The 24190-nt window shown below is 38.9% G+C and overlaps 1 protein-coding gene across 3 annotated transcripts in view; it reads right to left on the bottom strand.

The window, feature by feature from the left end:
- Positions 1-1117: 1117 nt before the first annotated feature.
- Positions 1118-24190, bottom strand: part of CPNE3 (copine 3) — a 31004-nt gene continuing 7931 nt past the window's right edge. For all 3 annotated transcript variants that reach the window (XM_042461743.1, XM_042461741.1, XM_042461742.1), the window contains exons 3-17: positions 23332-23471; positions 21225-21404; positions 20735-20809; positions 18879-18950; positions 17509-17592; positions 17154-17243; positions 13889-13987; positions 12921-13007; positions 9104-9163; positions 7899-8032; positions 5319-5373; positions 5095-5146; positions 4151-4284; positions 2974-3210; positions 1118-1338 (exon numbers count right to left, since the gene is read on the bottom strand). In XM_042461743.1, coding sequence (XP_042317677.1) covers positions 1216-1338; positions 2974-3210; positions 4151-4284; positions 5095-5146; positions 5319-5373; positions 7899-8032; positions 9104-9163; positions 12921-13007; positions 13889-13987; positions 17154-17243; positions 17509-17592; positions 18879-18950; positions 20735-20809; positions 21225-21404; positions 23332-23463 — 1614 coding nt within the window. In that variant the 5' untranslated portion in view covers positions 23464-23471 and the 3' untranslated portion in view covers positions 1118-1215. The remainder of the gene's footprint in view (positions 1339-2973; positions 3211-4150; positions 4285-5094; positions 5147-5318; positions 5374-7898; positions 8033-9103; positions 9164-12920; positions 13008-13888; positions 13988-17153; positions 17244-17508; positions 17593-18878; positions 18951-20734; positions 20810-21224; positions 21405-23331; positions 23472-24190) is intronic.

The raw sequence follows: 24190 nt of genomic DNA, 5'->3' as shown, positions 1-24190 counted from the left end.
TGAGCTACTGATCAATGTAGTTTTGAGACAAAGAAACACTGAAGGCAGATAAAATTCGAACACTAATTCCTCAGCAGTCGATAAAGTAAACAGGCAACAAAAAGTGATTACCAAAGGCACAGTGGATCCTGAATAACAAACAATAATCTAATTCATCTTTGTGAAAAAGAGGAAGCTATGATCATTCTGGGCCAGTTACAGTACAGCAGTGTTAACGTAACTGAAGCGTTTTGGAACTAACTAAACCAAGTTATTATAAATGCTTTTTAAAGTGTAAAGGTAATATGGATTCCTCAGCAGATAAAAGTCTAAACCCAATTATAAGTCTCACCTAGAATAGGCCCAGTGAATTAATGGATATTTTTAGGCCAGAGATCCCAATTTGTATATGTAGCATAGAACTGAAAAAAACATTCTCCATGGGAGAGGGCTACTCCTTATTGGCACATGCAGAGCTTTCTGTTGTCACTTTACAGTTACATTCCTCAACAGACAATTGGTTTTATAAAATAATACAATAAAACTCTAATCATACTTATATCCTCTAAAATATACAAAATAGAGAGGTACCAAATGATGGCAATGTTAGAAGATATGTAAATGGCTTACCTTGATTTAAAACAATATAATTGCAAGGCTACTTCAATCCCACAACATACTAATTTTTATATTATTTACTTGTTCAAGGTGCAAGTGTTCAGATACAGCACAGAAGAACAACATACAAGGCACTAGGGGCAAAATAAAGACAGATATGGTACTTTTTAAAAGCTTGAGCCTTGCCATGGTCTTGATGCCTCTTTACAAGTGATTGCATATTTCATACTAAGCCTATGCAAGCCAAAATTCTGTTAGGTAAGAGATCAAACAGCAGCAACGACCATTTCAAAGGCATCAAAGCCCTGTGCTGTGTTCTCCACTTATCACTATTACTGTGCTTTGTTCATGCACCACAGTGAAGGAACTAGAAGAGCTGATGATGTGGCTAAAAACAACTGCTCTGCTTTTCCCAAAATTTCCGTAGCCTGCCTGAATTACGTTTTCAGTTCCACCTGCAATGGACTGTTAGACACAATGACATCTTTGGCAACAGATAATAAAAATGAGCAAGACTATCTTAACAATATATATTTTATGCAATACAGTTCACTGATACTGGTGAGGCAAGTGGTACAGGGACTCCCCACCTGAGCAAACAAGGCTGTCCTCCCCTGTTCAACTCTCCTCTGGTTTTGCTTCACGCTTCTTTGGAGGCTGGAGTTTGAATGTGCTGAAATAGTTCACCACTTGCTGTGGCACTTCTGCCAGGACACTTTGAGCCAGAGCTTCCTTGGGAGCCTTATTCAAAAGAGAGAGTCAGAAATCAGACTATGAACACATATAATTAAATTCCTGCTGATTGGGAAGATCACTTCATGTCTCATTTTCCTGAGGATACATATTAGCATCAGCAGGGAATGTACAGTATTTGCTCATTTGGATTAGCATTACAGTACTGTGAATGAACTAGTTCTTACCTACTCTACTGAAAAGTTGGTTGGCTTTATGTGAATAAAGATAGCTTACAGTGTGGTTTCCAAATCACTAGGATAAGAATATCAAGAGATATTAACGTTCATGTAATTCCTATAAAAAGTGCACAAACACAATATATAAAGTAAAAAGTGCCATGTTTACATATTTTAAGATGCAAGCAGGAGACACTAACTGTATGTCATTTTCTTTAGCAAGTGAATCCAATTATTATACAAAGAGGCAAAGTATTAAGAAGTAAGTTAATGTACAACCCACAATGATAAAGCATTCTATATAAGGAGCAAATATTTTTGCTCTTTCTTGCTATTTAACAGTTTACCTAATCAAATAATGGAAGATAAGGAACACTGATGACCTAACTGTCATCTGCCGGCCTGAGAGGGAGTTCACCAGGCAAGTCCAGCTCCATCAGGACTAGCCTGGAAGAAGGAATAACCCTCCCTCCAATCCATCTGCCTTGGTCCAGGCCTCAGAGGGAGAGAAGAACCACTGGACCTCATCCCCTTTCCCTCCATCATTCCCTTCTCCTTTTGTTTCGTGTCTTTTAGATTGTAAGCCTGAGGGCAGGGAACTGTCTGATTAAAAATAATAATTGTAAGCCGCCCTGAGAGCCATTAGGGCTGAAGGGCGGGGTATAAATACCTAAATAAATAAATAAAAAATAATTTCGCTTTTTGGTAGGGAATGAAAAATATGAGCATAAAGTGTGTAGACCTGGCATTTTTTATTTTTATTCTGGCCGCAGCCTTTTCCTAGAAACAACAACAAAGAATACTTCCTTGTTCCTCATTATATTCCATCATATGCATACAATTTCCTTCTCCACAAAGCAGTGCCTATATATTTAGACCTGTAGTCACTGTTTCTCCAGGGAGTACAACTGAATTACTTCAACTGCAATCCTGCATAAAGCTGTTGCCAAAATTCATTTATCCTTGGACAGCAAATATGTCAGGAGTCCCAAAATCTCATGTTAGAACCTCTGTTCTAATAATATCCAAATAATATTATTTAATAACTCCATTGGGCCTAGCCTGAAAAGAAGAAGGCCCTCCCTCTATCCACCATCATCCAGAGGGAGATATGGGCAGACGAACTCCAGGCCTTGCCTGAAAAAGAAGAAGGGCCCTCCCTCCAGTCCATCTGCCACAGTCCAAGCCTCAGAGGGAGAGAAGGTTTTTTGGACTTTCTCCCTTCTCCACTTCCATTCCCTTCTCGTTTTGTGTCTTGTCTTTTTAGATTGTAAGCCTGAGGGCAGGGAAATGTCTAATTTAAAACAATGTAAGCTGCTCTGATAGCCTTTTGGCTGAAGAGCAGGGTATAAATACTATAAATAAAATAAATAAAAATAAATATCCATATAATATTACTTAATCAAGACTTGAAAAAAAGAGATGCCTGACCAAAATTAACTGTAATAGCAGAAATAGTACATACGTTCTGGAACTGTCGAAATGGAACAAATTGGACAATGTCTCTCATAGCAGCCTCTCCCGAAAGAGATCTCAGAGCTCCACTATCACTGTCAAGGAACTCCATGGCACTGAAATCAGCTCCTCCAACACCAACAATGATAATGGACATGGGAAGTTTGGCAGCATTAACGATGGCAGATCTGGTTTCATCTAGGTCTGTTATCACACCATCAGTGATTATCAGGAGCACAAAATAATTCTGTTGAACAAATGCACACTTTAATAAAACGAGCAAGAGGAGAAGTACATACTTGGATTATAGCTGGAGCTGGCACCAACTGATAAAAAACATGAAGATTAAAAGGATAAAGTATTTTCTTTTGAGTCACATATTCATCAGGAGAACAATATTTGTGCAAAGCCAGATCAACTCTTTGAGAATATAAACTTCCAAAACAGCATTCTTTGCTTCCCATCAAAATCCATGGAACTGAAGCTGCCATAGGAGACATATTAATAAAGTGAAAACTTAAGGTTGCCTCCATAAGAATCCTTGCCTTGGTAACCAGACAAATTTTGTGTTTGCTATAAACCTAATCTCCAAGTGAAAAGTGCTTTTTAAGCCCCAATTAAGCAGAAATGGCCCACAAGTAACCAGTTTAGGGATGGAAGACAGAATTAAGAAGTACTCGTCTTCTAAATAATATTACTTGCAAGTGATACGAAATCTTGAAAATGCTATCCGAAAAACCTCTGCAGATTCTGAATCTCATCTTTAATGGTGCTTGGATGAGATGTATGTGAAAAACATCTTTTTAAATTAGTTTTCTAATGACCAATTTTCAAGATGTTTTACCATATTACTGTGGTCAGCCCTACTGTGAAACATAATCATTCCCTTTTCAAAAATGTGAAACTAGAGATCTGGTAACTGGGTTAACAGATAGCACAGGCAAGATAGGAACTCACTCTCCAGCCACTGGGGACTAGTATTACTAAGCACTGCCAGTAAGGCAGATACAGCCCCGGCCAGCCAACTAGGGCCCTTCCCAGGTCCCAGGGGCTTCTGGGAAGGTGCTGGAGCCAGGAGCTGCAGCAGCTCCCAGAGCCCCCTCCCCCGTGACTGAAAACTGGGCAGCCTGGTAAGTTGAGTGGCCACACTAAAGAATGAACCCATATAGCAGCACTGAGGTACTTACTGAGGCTGTTTGTTGCTGTGTAGCAGCTGCAGCAAATCTTGCCACATGATTTATTATTGGAGAAAAGTTGGTAGGCCCGTACAATCTTACTTGAGGAAGGCAGACCCGGTATGCATCCACGACACCTTGAATTCCTGAGGAGAATAAATGGATACATCTCATTACTTTTTAATATCTCAATCTTTCTCATAGCTTTATGGACCTCTTTTTATGGAATGAAGCCTCAATGCACATTTATATTTTTAAAGGACTGTACTTATAAGCAAAGACTGAGACCCATGGCACTTGTCAGGACTGGAAAGTAACCAGAGTAGTTCATCAAACAGTGACTGGGGGCGGGGGGGTAATTTTGTTGGCAACACACAAAGAACAGCAACTACAACTAAATGTCTTTAAGGGGAAACCACCAATTATCTGCCTTAGAAGTAATTTCTTCTAGATTGGTAGCGATTCCAAAACCTGAGAATACAGGGGTAAGGTTATTACTGCTACCTAAAGTATCTCAAGTGGATAGCACCATAGGCCCTTGTTTCAATTACCTTTTGTGTTATCACATTTTAATAGAAAGAACAAGTGTCGAGTTCACAGGGAAAAAAATCACAGGAAGAAATCATAACATACCCAATGCCTGAGGAGTCTCTTATTTATCACACTTTATTAGATCAATATATTTTATAATTATTCTACAAATAATTTCTTCCCATATTTTGAGGGGAACCTTTTGCTGCTAATCTTTCTTGGGCTAATGAGGTACAGGCAGTTTTGATCTGAAAGATTTATTTCTCTACCTGACCTGTACTAGACTTTTTCCAGTTATGCAGTATTAATGGTGGCAGCTTAAAAATCCACATTCAACTGATTACAAGGTTGCCATCTTTGTCATCAGTAACACTAAAAATATACAAACATCCTTAAAGATTTTATCCTAAACATTTATAACTTACCACTGCAGAATGGATTTGATGGGTTAAAGTTTAATGGAAACTCATGTGACACCTGTGAATACGTGGAAAATATGCAAAATGTTTTAATAGTTTCATTCCTGATCAAGTTGCTGTCTTTCAAATCATTTCATTTTGTACTCATTCTCCTCATTTAATGAACTTTTAGTTGGTTTAATTAGTTGGTTTTAGGTTATATAATCTTCCTAAATACAGCAAGTATTTACCTGCCATGACGGAGGGATTTGAGCACCAAATCCAAAAGCTGGGAACATTTTATCCCTGTAAAAACAATTTAGAGGAAATGATTATGAAAAATTTCACATTTTCACAGCCATCCTTCACCAAAGATGTAAATTTGTTTCAACTGCTGTTATTAAATACTCAGGCTATTTTCCAGAACAGTACTTAAATGGCTTATGTTCATCTTAGCAAGGAAGTCACAGTTTACAATAGCTTGAATCCTAATATAAGTTAACTGAATTTGCAATCCCTTAACACCTTATTTGCGGCAATCTTTGTTGAATTCAATGCAACTTACCTCTGAGTAGACATATACAGGATTGCATGGTTAAAAAAAAGGAAAGCTTCTCCTCACATCCTTTCTTTCTTCCCATAGCCATCCCCTGCCCCCCCTTCCTAATCTCTGGAGAGGATAGATAGCAAATACCTGAAGACAAGATGGGGGGGGGAACGACGACAGACAAACAAACAAACAAGCCACCTTTTCTTCTGTAACCTTTGCTGAAATATATCAGGATCTCAGCCTATATATTAAAACACTGACAGTTCCGTATTTAGTTGTACTCATACCATCTTATTGAAGCAGAGGGTAGAAGCAGAGGGGATACAAAAGGTAGCCCAAATACTAAATCATTACTGCAAAAATTAAAAGTAAAAATTATCCAGATCATCATTCTGACATGTACTGGCATTTCATCCAATTAGGCAAGGTTAATGGTGACAGTTCATCAAAACCCTAAAATGGCAGCCGCCACAATTCATAGCCCACCCACCACCCACAAAAAACAAAACAAAAATCCACAGTCATCAAGCTATTAAGTGCAGCCAGCTTGTAGCCCTGAGGAAAAGCATAATTGCCCCCTTTTCTCAGTTTGCCTTCTGACATTCAGACATGCCATTGAGTTTCACCCAGATGTCTGCCATGTCTCTCTTTTATGCCCCACAGTTGTGGGAAAGCAGCAGCTGTCCTCTTCCTCTCATCAGAACATCATTGAGCTAGCTCATTTCACATTAAATAAATCTGGCTGGCAGCTGAGGATTTTTGCTTAATCAAGAAACATAATTCTTGGGCATTGTTTCCTAGAACCAGTAGCTTTCCCAGTAGGGAACAAAGTAACCCAATGAGGTACACATACATGCCCTGCAGTACTTAGAAAGTCACTGAAGTGCTCTAACTTTGGCACATACTGGTTCAAGGGCTTTTGGATTTAATCAAAAGCAATAATATAAAAAATAACAGCTGACTACACTAGCGAAATCTGAGACCTGATAGAAGATTGCCTACAATTTTCTAAGTATTGCATATACTCGTGATGACCTCAGCAGTACCCTCCTCAAGCTGAATCAACAATGAATTTTACACAATGATGTACAAATATAAATCATAAATGAATTAATCATATGCCTACACTGTTCTCTGTGCAGGTATATGCCTTTTCTCTTTTGCTTATATCTCAAAACTAGTACACACATTTTTTCCCACACCATTTACAATAGAGCAGTGGTTCTCAACTTGTGAGTCGCAACTCCTTTGGGGGTCAAACGATCCTTTCACAGGGGCTGCCTAAGACCATCGGAAAACACGTTTCTGATGGTCTTAGGAACCAACACACCACAATTTTATGGTTGGGGGTCACCACAACATGAGGAACTGTATCAAACTGTTGCGGCATTAGGAAGGTTGAGAACCACTGCTAGATGTAAGCTCTAGTGGCTTACTGAGATTATTTTTAAATTTCAAGCCAGCAGTGAGAAATGGACTTCACCTAAAGGTCAATGTAGCATCCTGTTGGCAAAGCACCCAAAGGTTAAAATGTAATTAACCCAATCCAAAGGAGCACCTGTGAAAGCAGCTGGGTTGCAAGTCCTTTATTAAAACCTACAACCCTATTTGGCAGGAAAGGAGACTGAATTCAAACCCCTTCTCTGTAATGAATAGCCAATATCTAGGATTTTATTTTTTTATTATAAAGAACCTGGTCATTAGGGCAGAGAATGAAATCATGTTTACTACACTGTGTTGCTCATGAAATTTCCCAGACACTTGAGAATTTACATGTAGAAATCTGTTTCAGCATACGAAATGGAAAAAAGCAAATGTATGCAGAACTTCTCAACATGCACAATACAGAAAGGTTGTCTGTAGATGCCTAGGCAATTTGTTTTACAGAATGGCTCCAGAATATAGTAATAAACACAATGCCTGACCAGTTGTTCATCCTTAATGTATTTGTCAGTGTAATTACTCCAATGCCATATTCATTAATTAATTGGCATAACAAAATCATTAGGATAGATTTGCATTTTTCACTGAGAGGATACATCAGTGGTACACATTTAAATGCTAGCCAAACATTTAAATGTAGCCATTACACTAGATACAAACCAGGACCCTAATTTCCTGTCTTAGATTGGGAGGAAGGGATGGGGAAAGAAGGGGAAATAGGTGAGAAGAAATGTTTTAAAAATTATTTTCCAAACCCTCTACATTATCATGTCATAATTCTGATCATTTGTTATTTTTTGATCAACAACTTGAGAACAATACTAGCAGAGAATCTTACGCATCATAGTCCTGGATGACCATCCCCACAGACCAAATGGCAGTCAAGTATTCATTCACTCCATTAGGACTGATGTAATGCAGGGAGTCTGGAGAACGAGGATCTCCATTAGAGCCAGTAAAGTCAATGCCAACCTGTCAACAGAAATATATTACTGGAATGAAAATTATTTTGCCCTTCGTGCATAGTATAGCCTAAATCAAAAGGAAAGTCTTAGTGCAGTAAAAAATGTGGAGTTTCTTCCTTTAAAAAGTTACTCTAAAGCAGTGGTTCACAAACTTTGGTTCTCCAGGTGTTTTGGACTCCCATGTGCCCTAGCCAGCTTATCTAACAGTCAGGAATTCTGAGAGCTGAAGTCTGAAATATCTAGAGAATCAGTTTGGGAACCACTGCTCTAAAGCATCAGAACTACATGTAGTATTGCTATTTAAAACCCGAAACATATATGAGCAGTATGAAAACTACAAACTGAGATCTCTCCCCTGTTCCATGAAGTTCTCTGTCAGGGTTGGGAGAACCCTCCTAGAATACATTTCAGTCATGCTGACTTTACAAGATGGTTGTGATGATAAAATGGGAAAGGCAAATAACCATGTATGTTTGCCTAATTTTTTTCCAGGGGAAATAGTGGAATAAAAACTAAGATGCAGATTTGCCCATTCTTACTCCATCTGTGACTTCCCCAGATTTACCCCTTCCCCATTACAGAGTATGTAACTTTGCTCCAAGCAACATTTCCTGTACAAACCAATGTGAAAAGAAGCAGGAGATCCTCCTTGGCTGCACATTTCTTAGTTAGTTTCCAGGGTACCAGTTTTATTTGTGACTATGGCTAGAAATCTGTTGGTGTCTTATGTATATATAAGTTTCCTGTAGCAGCAGTTGGGCATCCCCCACCCCCCATGTGGGACACGTGCATTCAGTTCAGAAGCAGAATAGCACATGTGGATGTGACTGCACATACAGATGTGCATGAGACACAATTGGATGAACATCTGAGTGTGCATTCAATTTCACAATTCAATGCAAGGATTGCACACCATAATCAATGTGCAACTCCGTGTGCAGAGATTTGCACTGCACTACCCAAATGTAAGATCTGACTCCTGATTTGTAAGGATGTTATCAGAGTCCCTCTGCACTGCTTCTTCTCAACTGGATAGGATCCCCTCCTCTCCTGAGAAAAATCTATTTAGCTTACTTACAGTAAAATTCAGCTGGCAGCCTCCCATGATGTAGTCAAGGAAAGTACATTCCATAATAATCTGCAGAACAAGCAATCAAATGCTCAATGATGCAATCCAAGTCATAAACCAATTAATCATTTTTTCAGAAGCTAGCATCATTCTCTTCAGGAGGAGTGGACAACTATCCAAGGTCTATGGGCTGCACATACTCTTTACTGGACTGCACAAAGCCACATCTGTTAATTTTGTCTCGCTTTATTCCAGTTTACTTCCTGCTCTTAAAAAAATCTCTACTAGGTTGCAAGACCTGAACTGGTCTGTTGATAACTAGGGCTCATGAAGATATCTCATTCATAGGGGTTTCAAAAGTCAAAGCCAACCTGACAGCAAGTAACAACAAAAACCTAAATAATCCTCCTCTCATCATGGTGAAAATTGCCCCCACCTCCTAGAGTAAACAGGAGACATTCCAGGTTTTAAAAACACAACCTCCCCAAAAATTTGGTGTGAAGGGCAAAAGCCTTATATAACATACAGAGCACATTTTTTACCATCCTTGTGTTATAGACATACTGAGCCTTTCCAAATATAAACAGAATTAAACATGATGTTACTGTATAATGCTGAACAAGGAGATGTGTTATTAATCCCATTGTGCATCATGTTTGGTTCCTAAATTATACAAAATAATTACTTCACTGCATTTTGTACATACACATTCAAACATCCCTGTACTGACTAATCATTCAACCAAAAAAAAAACCCTATGCATTTATTACAATATTTATATCTTGCCCTACATTCAAAAATCTCAGTGACATAAAATAAAATAAAATTTTAAGACAATTAAAAATATCAATACTAATACCCCCTAAAATGTATTAAATAATGTATACCTTAAAACAAGACAATTTAAAATAATATAGTTGTGTACATGAATAGAAATGAATATTATAATGACTTGTTGGATGGGTTGAATAAGCAGAATCAAAGTTACTGAATTAGACACTTACAGAAGGGTGAAAACAATGTTTATACAAGTGGTAGCAGGCTTGTGCTAGCAAAATGACATCTCTGGATTCAAGCTTTCATTTTTCCCACAACTAGCACTGATATACAGTGGACCTTTGTTATATGATGGAGTTTGGATCCAAGATCCCCAGTGTATAACAAAATCCATGTATGCTCAAGTCCCATTAAATATAGCAAAATGGTGTCCCTTATAAAAAATGGAAAATCAAGGTTTGATATTTGAAATTTATACTTTTTTTGAACATTTTCAAACCATGTATGCTTCACAGAATCGTAGAGTTGGAAGAGACAACAAGGGCCATCCAGTCCAACCCCCTGGCATGCAGGAAATCTCAATCAAAGCATCCCTGACTGATGGCCATCCAGCCACTGTTTAAAGATCTCCAAGGAGGGAGATTCCACCACACTCCGAGGGAATGTGTTCCACTGTCAAACAGCCCTTACTGTCAGGACGTTCCTCCTAATGTTGAGGTGGAATCTCTTTTCCTGGAGTTTGCATCCAATGTTCTGGGTCCTGTTCTCTGGAGCAGCAGAAAACAAGCTTAGTCCCTTCTCAATATGACATCCTTCAAATATTTAAACAGGGCTATCATATCACCTCTTAACCTACTCTTCTCCAAGCTAAACATCCCCAGCTCTCTAAGGCATTCCTCATAGAACATGGTTTCCAGACCCTTCATCATTTTAGTCACCCTCCTTTGGACACACTCCAGTTTCTCAATGTCTTTTTGAATTGTGGTGCCCAGAACTGGACACAATATTCCAGGTGGGCCCTGACCAAGGCAGACTACAGTGGCAATATTACTTCTCTTGATCTAGACACTATATTTTTATTGATGCAGCCTAAAACTGCATTGGCCTTTTTAGCTGCTGCATCACACTGTTGACTCATGTTCAATTTGTAGTCTACTTGGACTCCTAGATCCCTTTCACACGTAGTCTCGTTCAGACAGGTGTCGCCCATCCTATATCTGTTCATTTCATTTTTCCGCCCTAAGTGCAATACCTTACATTTCTCCGTGTTGAATTTCATTTTGTTAGCTTTGGCCCAGCTTTCTAGTCTATTCAGTTCCTTTTGAATTTTGATCCTGTCCTCTGGAGTACTAGCTATTCCTCCTAATTTGGTGTCATCTGCAAATTTGATAAGTATGCTCCTAATTCTGTCATCCAGGTCATTGATAAAGATGTTGAATAATACCGGCCCCAGGACAGAGCCTTGTGGGACCTCACTGGTCACTTCTCTCCAGGATGAAAATGAGCCATTGTTGAGCACCCTTTAGGTTCGGCTGGTCAACCAATTACAAATCCATGTAACAGTTACCTTGTCTAGCCCACATTTTACAAGCTTGTTTGCAAAAATGTCATGGGAAACCTTGTCAAAGGCCTTATGGAAATCAAGATATACTACATTCACAGCATTCCCTTCATCCACCAAGCCAGTAATTTTATCAAAGAAAGAGATCAGATTTGTCTGGCATGACTTGTTTCTCTGAAACCCATGTTGACTTTTTGTGATTATGGAATTGCCATGTAGGTGTTCACAGACTCTCTATTTAATGATCTGCTCTAGAATCTATCCTGGTATTGATGTCAGACTAACTGGACGATAATTGTTGGGATTCTCCTTTTTTCCCTTTTTGAAGATGGGGACAATGTTTGCTCTCCTCCAGTCTACTGGGACGTCTCCTGTTCTCCAGGAGTTCTCAAAGCTTATTGTCAATGGCTCCGATATTACATTTGTCAGTTCTTTTAATACTCTTGGATGTAGTTCATCTGGTCCTGGTGACTTATATTCATTTAGATTAACAAGGTATCCCTGTACTATCTCTTTGCTTATTCTATGCTGAAATTCCCCTATTCCAGGGGTAGGCAATCTTTTTGAGCCGGGGGCCGGGTTGCTGTCCCTCAGACAAATGGGGGGCCGAAGCCAAAAAATAAATATTTAAATAATTGTTTTTAAAAAACTAAATATATAAATAAACTAGGACAAATGTAGGACAAAATTTTCAAATGGAAGACACTTTTTTTAAAAAAAATGGAGGACACGTGAAAAAATTTGCTGATTTTTAAAAAAATGTTAATATAAATGCATGTTTCTGAGGCTTCTATAGACAATTGCCCCCCAAAGACCCCGGCGGCAATTGGTGGCAGGACCGGGCTGGGGCCGGTCCCAAGGCCTTACCGGGCCACAGGTTGCCTAGCCCTGCCCTATTCTGTCCTCTGCTCCATTATCCTCAGGTTGAACACCCTTTTCCTTTGCTGAGAACACAGAGGCAAAGAAGAGGTTGAGTAATTCTGCCTTTTCTGTTAGCATTCTGCCATCTTCTCCACGCAGTGGCCCTACCAATTCTTTTTTCTTCCTTTTGCTGCGGACATATCCAAAAAAAAGCCCTTTTTATTGTTCTTAAGCTCTCTAGCAAGCCTGAGTTCATTCTGCGCTTTAGCTTTTCTGACTTTACCCCCACACAGGCTAGCTATTTGTTTGAATTCCCCTTTGGTGATTTCCCCATTTTTCCATTTCTTATACATGTTCTGTTTAAAAGTTAGTTCAGTTGAAAGTTCCTTAGTCATCCATCCTGGTTTCTTGAGACACCTCCCATTTTTTCTTCCTCACTGGAATTGTTTTAAATTGTGCCTTCAGCGTCTCCCTTTTGCTTGAATCAGTGTATAAAAAATTTGTGTATAAGAAGGGCCGACTGCAATTCACATGTATAAGATACTTGTATACTGAGGTGATAAAGTCAATTGTGAGTACTACTGCAATAAAGAGAACACTTAAATTACATTATTCCAGGATACTGACCTCACAGTGTTTAATGCTGATAATGCCTGAATTCTTGTAGCTTTTCTTTTTTTGCTTCTTCTTTTCATTTATGCATTCATATTCAACCTACACAAACAGAACAGAACAGCAGGATATAAATTTCATGCATTTAGACTGTGAGCCTAAACATTTTAAGTTAGAAATTTGCTGAAGAAAAGGTAGTATGGTGTCTCTTGTGTATTACTTTCTGCCTTGCCTGCCTTGGGTCTACATGGGGCAAGGAACAGATGTAATTCAACCACAAGAGTTTCCATGAGCAGGAGAACTTCTGAATTGTTTCTCACAAAACACAGAAGGTACTGCTACTGTTTGTCATCACTTTCTAACTTGTAATATACTATTTATGTGAGATAAATACTGGTTTGAGCTATGTGTGGAGGGCAACAAAATCTGCAGAATATTTTATGTTCATCGCTTTCTAGGTTCATATATAATACTACTTGTATCACCATGGATTATATCCCTCCTCCAACATAACTTTTTACTAACTGCAATTTAGCATTATATCCAAACTCTTAACTGGGTTAATCTTAACAATGGTTTGTTGAAACAATCTGCAGTTAACAAAAAACTGAATTGTAAGCTACAGATGCCCTCTACATGGCAATGCCAATACAAGGAGAATCTTCCTATGGCTGGTTCTTACAACAAAGTCACTGTATATTGTAATATATGAACTAGCTCAAATCATAATGTTTATTCTACCTGTGTTTACCCTTGCAAAAAAGCTGATGCTTCTTTGTTCTGTGTAAGTCCCAGGGGGGGAAAGTGTCTTAAAACACTAAACACAGTTCAAGAGTCTGTTTTGGTCTAATCATCTCCTGAAATTCCAAGCCACCGTCTCATTAACACTACACCAGTTCCTATGAATGCATGCTCTAGAGAAAAACACCAAAAAGCAATACATTACTTTAATTAATAAGATGGGAAATGGTACATGAACTTACTGGTGAATGTCGAGATGCTTCCTTCAGTTTTGCCATTGTGGCAAGAAAGGTCCCTATGAGATCATGTGACCCATCACTGTCATAATCATAGCACTCAACCTAAAAATAAGGTATTTGGTGTTACTGTGTATTGTGAATATAGCACAGCTACAAAAAACATGATAAGAAATCAAAAACCCTGTATTTCAAGCTTCTGCCACTCCTAAGTAGCACATTCAAAATGCTTATTAGGAGGGTGAGATTAAAATCCATCAGTGCTGACCTACAAAGCCAAAAATGTGGCTTCAGTAAGGTTACACCGCTTGGAAATGTAGCATGTGGGTAATTCACCTTTTATGACTCTAACTAGACATATCAACTTCCATGTCTAAAATTTTATTTTCAAAGATTCATTTTGAGGAATTTCAAGCTGCTTGAGATCAAGCCTCACTTTGTTACTTTCAGATGTTGAGTCCACTGCTTTCTCTACCCTAAGTCACTAACAGTGTAATCCTATACAAATCTACTGAGAAATAAATCTCATATTTTAATAAGGCTTTCAGTAAAGTAGGCACTGGACAGCCTAACTGTGTTTCCCCAAAGTTATTAAAACACATGCACATGCGCTCTCCAATGATGTGAACATGCAGGCACACAGAACTAGAGTAGATCTGAAATCAGTATGACAGGGAGCAGGAGGACAAATACTGTACTTATTCTTCAGTATTCACTTTCAAGAACCTTTCCAATTTTGTGTGACAATGAATGCTTTAATCTACTACAAAACTGATCAAAGATGTTCATCCAAAATAGCAACATTCATTTTATAGTCTTCTTGAACTTGCTCCGTGTTGAAGAGATGCACTGATAATGAATGCATGCCTGCCCCCAAAGAAGAAAAACCTTCAAAAACTCATTTCAACACACATACACACAGTTCAGAGATAATGTCATGGGATGTCAAAGAGAGCTGCTTGTGTATTATGGCCAATACACAAACAGACCTTTTAACACATGAAAACACCTTTGAGTCAAGTAAAGCTAGAAAAATAATTTTACTTACTACAATGAAATAGCCAGCTACATAAGAGACTGTGTGCATAAGGTATTAAAGCATTGTTTAATCAGTCATTATAGCATAACGGCTTTTCACCTTATTCATTACAGCAACAGTTTTAGTTTTAACTGTTTCACAGAAAGCAACAAGGCCTTCTTGTACTTTTCCCATTTTCTCTGGAGAATGCAATAAGGCAGGCCAGATGCTGAATATTAGAGCACTGGCCTACATATTCATAGTTTCATTTTGTGCCAAACAAGGTAAGAATTAAGTTAAAGTGTATTAGAACATGGCATTTTGCATCATGCAGATGAAAATAACGTTACTTTCAATTCCTCAGCAAAATGCATCTTACAAATGCAAAATGTACAAAAAGGCCACAACAGGTAATTTTTTAATGTTATCATTTTCGATTTTATTTTCTCACCAAAGAAATGAGAGAAAGATAGAAAGATCAGAATAAGGGAAATTAGATGGTGAAAGTGCAGCTAATTAAACTAAAACAGGAAGGCATGATTAAATACTTGTTAATGAACTAAAAAAAATCCACCTAACTTGAACCCAAGGACATCAAGATGAGAGTGTATTTAGGTGGGGTAGAAATTGTTTCTCTTCTTTGCAAGGCTACAATAAAGTATTTTCGGGGCAAATGATCTAACACATACTATTTACTGCTTAACTTTTTGGATTTTTCCCCCCTTGGACAGTGAACACAATGCTGCAGTTTCACAAATTAAAAGGGAAAAGGGATTCTGGAGATCTAATTCATTTGGTGTGAATTAAAGCAGCAGTATTGTGTATAACTCCAAAAATACTAGTCCACATGCATGCATGAATAAATAAATAAAATACAGTGGCCTGCTGAGGGCTGACAGGTAGGAGACTTCTGACTTTCTATGGTAGCCCATTGAATATCTATGCTATTTATGGAGGAGGGAATTTCCCTTCTCTGACAGCTAGTTTGAATTCCATATTAGAGTGAAGAAGAGGAATAGAGTGTCCTTTTTCTCCTGTACTAGCCTGCTCAGTTACCTTCACTGAATTCCATCACTGCACAGCACACAATTACTTGTTGCTAATGGGTAACATATCAGTACTGTACTTAAATACAAAGTTGGCCAAAAGGAATAAATAAAGATAGATAGAAATAAGTTATCAAATTAAAAGGGAAGAAACAAGGCAATCTACACCTGAAAGTATTTAGGTGTGACTGAGTTATATATACTGCGACAACAACTAAATTCATGGAATTTGGAATGCTAAGCAAAAATATAACTTTAAGAAACATGTAACTTTATAGTTCTATAACTATAATAACCAAAAATATAACTTTAAGAAATACAGTGCACTCTTTGTTTACGAGGGGGATCTGTTCTGGACTCCACCGCGTAAAACAAAAACACCTGTGTTTGAGCCCTATTTAAATGAATGGGGCTCGTGCACGTGATGGCGTTGCGATGCGCAAGCCAAGGGCACGTACCCCATCCATCCCTATGGGACGTGCTACCCCTTCCTCCTTGCATGGCTTTCAGCGTATGCTGAAAGTCGTGTAAAGCACGCCTGCGTATGACACGAGTGCACAGTATAACTTAAAGCCTAGCCAGACACAACAGGCAATACACCCATTTTACAAACTCTTGCCTCTAGCAGGAGAGTTGCTCCTTACAAAACATTGTTGATACCAAGACTAAGGGGCAAAACAGACTGCCACTTTGCACCAGCTTGGGGGTGGCATCAGAGCACAGCATTTAGATGTTGCACACTCTGATGGCTCCCCCAAGTTGGTGTCACGCCACCCACATAACCACACTGTGGGCAGCTTTGCGGAGTTCCAGAGTTTATATGCATACCACAGGAGCGCCGCAAAGCAGTGGCAGAAAAGCTAGGTTGGGGGTGTGATGTGTGGTTGCCACAGCCCCAAACTGGCATTCAAAGGGGCAGCGTCAAGCCATCCCTTCAGGGCTGTCTGTTTCAGTCCTAAGTTGCATGAATGCTAGTGATGAGGAAACAGAATACTTTCAGGCATCAAGGCACTGACAACCAGCTTAAAATGTTCCTCCACTTATAGAACAGGACTGTACATTATGTAATAGGAATAGCACATTCACAACTCATATACACTCAAAACAAATATTTTAAGTTGGGAATACTCAAAGGAATACAGTTTGTTCATTTCATTTCAATTCTAAATAGTAAATATACATTCCACCAATATATTCTATATATTACCTTTATTGTTTTGTCCATATCGCCATAACATAAAGAATTGAGAGAGATCTTGAATGGTCTCCATACAGGATTCAAGTTATTTTTAATAACCTAAACAGATACAAAATATTTAGATATATCAAAGTTCTATTTTGCATCAAACATCTCTCATAACATCTGCTATTTAATAACAGATAATATTATCTAGAATTCACAACCTTATTGCTGATTCATATTTTTATTTCTAAACCATATAATTTTGTTCCAAAGGTGCTATCACTGTAAAATGCTACCACGTCTGAAAATCAGAACTAAAGATACTTAATAGATTGTAACCAAACCATCCCACTCATGAAAGAATACGAAGAACCAATACCTCTGTTCTGTGTACCATCACCCAATTTCCTTCAGATGTCTGCTTGTGGAATTCCAAATAAGGATCTGATTTGCCAAAAAAATCCTGCAATTAAAAATAGTTATTACTTCAAAATTATCTTATAGAGAGATATTTTTTCCTGCCAAAACCTAGCTTTGTATTACTCTTTGTTCAGAACAGACCCGTTCTTCTTTTCCCAGATGAAGTCTGTGCATTAATTCTTTATGTCAGCCCAAGCAAGCCTCATTCAAAATAATATCTCTTTCTTTAAAAATCCAGAAAGGCTCACTGAAAACAATGGTAATACAAAACAAAGTTATATAAAATTTTGAGGAAAAATAGGCCCTAAACAGATAAATGCCGACATTGGGGCAGAATGGGGGCCTGGCAACTGCATGACACACGCCCTGACTCTGCCCCCATGCCAGAGTGACGTCACATGCCCCACCACATGGCGAGAGGAGTCACGGTGCTCCCTTGGTGCAGCGTGTATATGCGCTGTGCCAAAGGAGCACCCAAAAGCCATGGCGCCAGCAGATATGGCGTCCTTTCCGCTGTGCAAAAAGACACCACTTTTTGCAACTACTTTTCGCATTACGGACCTGCTAGGTTTTGGGCGTGGCATGTGGTTGTCATTTCCCCCATCTGGCAAGGAAAGGGACAGTGTCCCACCACCCCTTAGGGGCCGTCTGTTAAGTCCCATAATCTGTTCAGAATGACCTGTTGTATGAAAATGAACAGTACAATAATCATTTATAAAGAATGCCACACCACGAACTGAACGGAAGATGCACGCTTTATACAGTGCTACCTATAGCTTTGATGTATCAACCATATACATTACACATGTACTTCAGTCACACTGATCTCAGTTACTGGGAAGATATAAACTATTTGTTGGATACAGAAAATATGGAATACACACTTTAAAAGTAGATGGTTTGACTTTGCTTGCTGTACTGCCTTAGATCAGGAAATGCAGGCCAGCCTAAATACCAATTTCTTCAAGTTGGTTCCCATGCATTTCTGAACCTTAATCTGGCATTACATGAATAAACTCTGTGCTTGCCTTTTCCATCCCCTTCTTCCTACCTACAGGTATGCAAGAGCAGTATGAACCAAACCATTAAAAACTGACTTTCCCTCATGCAGTGAGATTTCTCCATTTGCACAGTCTCCAAATCAGCTAAAAGGCATCTCCAGAATGGCTGCTGTGGATGGAGGCAGGGATGGTACTGGATACAAGCACCATGGATAAAAATGACTGATCTTATTCTTCTTCAGTGAAGACACACCCAGAATTCAAATTCATTGAGTTCAAGAGGATTTACCACCAGATAAGTATGTATATGATTTGAGTCTACACAGACCTTGTTGTCCAGTTTCCTTGCTTCCATTTCAAATATGACGACTCGGTTATCTTTTACTTCTTCAGCTGTAATCTGAGTAAGCACAGCAAAGATTCTTTTTAAGTTGTTTTTTTTTTCAATGAAGTACACCATGTGTTCTTTTGAGAATGGCAAATTGTAAATGGCTTTGAGCAAAGTAAAGTTTGATATTTCTATTACATGCAGAAACAGAAGAACATACTGACATTAGTAGCTTTTAAGATTGGAATCTCATAGCCCAGTACCCAATGGTGCCCTTACGCCAATGGAAGCTGCTTTTACTGGAAGTTATCTTTCCTTTGTGCAGCCTTTTGCATGGCCCAAAACCTGTTCTGAAGGGCTGGGAAATCATACACAGCAGGCTTACAGTACTATGAAGGGAAGGGTGGGAAAACCCAATACTCCAGCAAACATCATATTGGATCTAAAAACTCACAACTGCAAAAATGGAATGAAAATACATACGTTCCGTCAATAATAGATCTGTCTGTGTGTGTGTGTGTAATGAAAAGCCTGGGCATGTCTTCTGAATTCTAACTTTCCCCCGTCTAAATGTGATATACTGAACCACCATGCCATGTTCAAAGGCTTTAAGAAATTCTGCTCAGTTTTTGAATAGTTTGCCAAACAGGCTTACTATTTCATGAAACACATGTCAAAGTGCAGAACTAAACATGAGTGTGTGGTTATATGCTCAGGCCACAGTTGTGTAGCTTAAAAAGAAATACTACAAAAATAAAAACAGAAATATATGAACAATCCAGAGAAGGTTAAACCACAAGTAAGACTTAAACATCACTTTTTAAAAAATGTATGTTTACCCAAAAGTAATCTGTTTAAAATATGCTTACATCTAAAAAAGAATGCACAGGTTGCAGTTTTAATCCTCATACACTGGTACCCCGGGATACGAACGCGCCGCGATACGAAAATCCCGGGATACGAAAAAAAAATCTTTAATTAATTATTTCCGGGTTACGAAGGTTTCCCCGGCTTGCGAAAAAAAGCCGGCGCTGTTTTAAATGGGAGCCGCGGCGGAGCCGCGGCTTTTCCCCATTAGCGCCTATGGGGATTCGGCTAACGAAAGTCCCCCGGGTTACGAAAATGGCGCCGGAACGAATTAATTTCGTAACCCGGGGGACGAGTGTACATTTCACTATATAGTCCGCCCTCAGTATTCTGGATCACCACATGGATACCAAAATCTGCAGATGCTTAAGTTCCATTGTCCTCAATGGTGGCGCGGCCATGCTGTGATCATTAGAGACAACGAGACTTTGGCTCCCTGGTTCCCCAAAGCCTGTCTTACCAGTCTCACTGCTGCGGATGGCATGTGGCTGCCTCCTCTTCCTCCTTCCCGCCGCCACCTCCTTCCTCCTACTTCCTCTTTGCTCCATCACTGTTGCCTCCTCCCTCCTCCTAGCCCCACCACCACTTCCTTCTGTTCACCCTAACGCCACTTCCTCCTTTTCCTCTTCACCTTTCCTCTGCTGCCTCCTCCCTCCTTTTTGCCCTGCTGCCACTTCCTCCTTCCTCTTCACCCTGCCCCTGCTTCCTTCTCCTCCTCCTCTTTGCCCTCCTGCTACCGCCTCCTCTCCCTCCTCTTCATCTTCCTCCTCCTCTGCCGCCACCCCCCGCCATGGGCTTACTGTCCACTTGGGTCAGCAGATGGCATGTCTGCGGATACGGAGGGCCTACTGTATTTGGCTTCTCTCTTGATTGTATCCATACTATCTCAGTTACTAATTTTTTTAAAAAAAGAAAAAAAATCGCCAGCATTAAAATCTAGTGTCTACAAGTATCTGCCACAAGAAAGAAAGAAACTTAAATTTTTGTACCGTAATTCTTCCTTTTCCTGCAGGTTTCCCATTCTTCAACACTAGAGGTCTAGTGAGCGTCTTGCTGGAGACAATCTGTTGAAAAACAGAAATACTTAGAAAAAAAGACAGATAAAATAATTTGAGAGTCTACAGTATTCATAAATTATTACTTATTCAAAGTGAGTGAAGGCTGATTGATTAAGCTGAGATAGTTGCAGATATTGCAATGATAATGTCATGTCAAATGCTAGAAAATGGCTTAGAAAGAAGAAAGTTTTGATTCTCATTGAAAAGTAGGAATTATATGAAGATGACCTACAAAATACTTATTTTCCCACACTTAAGTAATTTCTCTACTTCTTTTTACTACATGTCAACATAGAGGAATAGGTTAATAGCATAAATGGGACTTCAGGTCAATAGCCATTTCTGTGAGCAAACTCTACACAAAGTAACTCCACAACTCTCTGAGGATAATTGAGAATATCCAGGAACTATTTGTACCTACCTGCCCCAAGGTGCATTCAAATTCTCCTAAAAAGTCATCATCACTCAGCTCAACTGTTGCATTGTCAATGTCATACACCCCAAATTTGAGCTTCTGGACTAGCTCAAAGTAGTAATCAATTAAGAATCTCTTGGAAAACTTAGGGTTCAAACAGTTTTTTATTCTTTCTGTGCGATCAACCTGCAATATGACATAGAGATAATAACATGATTGTAATAGAGAAAGGGGTCCTTCTGTTGATAGCATTTTGGCAAAAGGCTATTAAATTTTCATTCTGGCAATTAAAGTTTGGCTCTTGTGCAACAATTAAATTCTATAGCCAAACTGTAATTTGGCAAATGAGCTGGCTAAAGGCAGAGTAACCCTTGGTAAAGACCACTTCTCACTCCTGGATTTAAACTTTCGTTCAGCATCAGAAAGATACTGCCGACACCCAGACACAAACACAATGGTTCAATCCTATACACACTTATCTAGAGGTACCATTAAATTTAGTGGGAAATGAGAATAAGACATTTCTGGGTCTGCTGTATTCAGTTCAGTTCAACTTTATTATGGTTGTAGACCAGAGGACTGCAGTATAAAACTAGCAAGGTGCAACTTCTTCCCCTACCTGTTGATGGGAACAGAAGATAAACTAAGAATTTCTAACATTAGCTGACTCCCTCACTCCCCACGCATTTGGATAAGGCTATCAAAGAATGTTTACTGGCAGATCAGGGGGATTTAAATAGAATAGAAAAGGTTTTAGACTTTAGTAATAGTTCAAAGGGTCAAAACACACTACAGAAATAATCCAGTTTGAGACCAGTGTAACTGCCCTGGCTCAGTGCTAGCGAATTCTGGGATTTATATTTTATTGTGGCACCAGAACTGTCTAACAGAGAAGGCTAAATGCCTCACAAATCTACAGTTTCCAGAATTCCCTAGCACTGAGCCAGGGCAGTTAAGGGGGTCTCAAACTGAATTATTTTTGCACTGTGTTTTGAATCTAAGATGACTTAGGGCCAAAACAGATAGCTGAAAAAAGCCTGCTTCCAGGCTTCATCACCCAGAAGCTGCCCTGAAGCTGGGTGGCCACCCAGACGTGGCAGCTTCAAGACATTCCAGCTGCACAGTGTTTAGATGCCACCTCGATGGAGTGTCTTGAACTCGCCCTGGAGCTGAGGCAGGGTGGAGCAAGGAAAGCTGGTTCTTTCCTGGCCCAAATAGGAGCTGATCTTTTCTGCTCCTATTTGGCCTGGGTTAAGGCAGATTGGGGCTGCACCATGTGTTTGCCGCAGCCCCAATCCATCTTCGATGCTCTTTCTTGCTGGACTGTTCCAGCCCTTAACAACAAGCAAATTCATTTCATTGCAACCTTCAGTGCTTGGACAGAAATATTTACTGCCCCCCCCCATTAAAATTCATTTTGAGACATATGTAAAATATCTGTGATTTTGAAATATCTTAATTTAACAATAGTTTTTTTTATAAATCTATTAGAAAAAATATTCAGTTAGGTACACACCTATTTTATTATAACTTGGTAAATAATAAAAATAGTAATGCTGAAATAATATTGGCGTGGACCAGATTAAAATGTATTTATGCTACCCCTATTGAGACCCAGTTAATTAGGATTATTTAACCCCCACTGAAAGTATGTTACACTGTAGATACTTTGCAATGTCCTATTTTTAGCTTCTATTTAAGTTTTATATACTCATTCTTTTCATATATAGTTCTCTTTGTAATGTGAAAGATATTGCTTTATCCAGTATAAATCAAATGAGCTTGTGTCTGTGTAATGGGGAGTTCCCAATTGATACAACTCTACATGTTTAATTTAAAAGTTTAAAATAAAATAGGCAATATAACAAAGGAAGTAGAACACAGACTGCAAAAGAAAACTTATAGACTAATAAAATTACTAGAAATTCCAGTTTTGACATTGGTGTTACTCTTAAGTACAAAACTATTTCTTTAAAGCACTGTATCATAATACCGAGGGTGCAAAACAAAAGGGAGAATTCTTGAAATCAGTTTTTTCTAATAACAACTGGATTAAAATGTGCAATGCTGCTCATTGGAACACAGAAATATTCAGAGCCTAATCATACTATACCTCATACCACTGCTGCCCACTTGTGTGCTGAAGTAGCACACACAATGGGTCTGACTTGGAGCCAACATCTTTATCTAAGAGACTGCTACAGGAGATGGTTAGCTCCACCTTTGTAACACACTGTGCCGCCATCTGTTACACTGGATAAAAAAAGAAAACAGTACTTTAATGCTTAGAGAAAGCGAACATAGTTTTTGATTTTAACAGCCCAAGGTCACAATCTAATAAAGATTTAAGCATGGTTGAGCTGATTCAAATAAAACTCAGTACTCCCCCAAGTATATCATCTGTGCCCTTTATACATACTGCATGCAGATATTGTATCTGATCCAAATGGAGCACATGCAGAACACCAGGTATTTTGCATGTAAAAACTTTTTTAAAATCCCAGTTAGTTTGACAAGAAAGGAAAAGTGAAGAAACTGACTCACTTCCAATGAGCCCAAAAGCTGAGATTTAAGCATAGGTGGACAATGTGTACCCCTCCAGATGTTGCTGGGCTGCAATTCCCATCATTTCTAGCCAATAGTGAGGGGCTATGGAATTTGCAATCCAAACATCTGGAAAGGCACACAGTGTTTACCATTCAGCTTTAAAGAAAAACTCTATACACAAAGCAGTGGTTATTAGATGAGAGAAATCATACAAGTGGTATTTAGTTACATAGTTTCCAAAACAGTGAACAGAAACAGTCAACTATCTTGGACATGTATACAAATTCCAATGTAGAAAATAACTTATCTTCTAGGACAGAAGTAAAAACAGAAATCTTCCTTCACATATCCATTTATCACACCCATTCACACTATGTATTTACAAGATGTGTACACAGCTCAAATATTTACCAAATAAACTTGAC

The sequence above is a fragment of the Sceloporus undulatus genome, chromosome 4 (assembly GCF_019175285.1).
Source record: "Sceloporus undulatus isolate JIND9_A2432 ecotype Alabama chromosome 4, SceUnd_v1.1, whole genome shotgun sequence".
Lineage (NCBI taxonomy): Eukaryota > Metazoa > Chordata > Lepidosauria > Squamata > Phrynosomatidae > Sceloporus > Sceloporus undulatus.
Note: the sequence above shows the minus strand (reverse complement) of the source record. Positions and strands in the feature narration are given on the sequence as shown.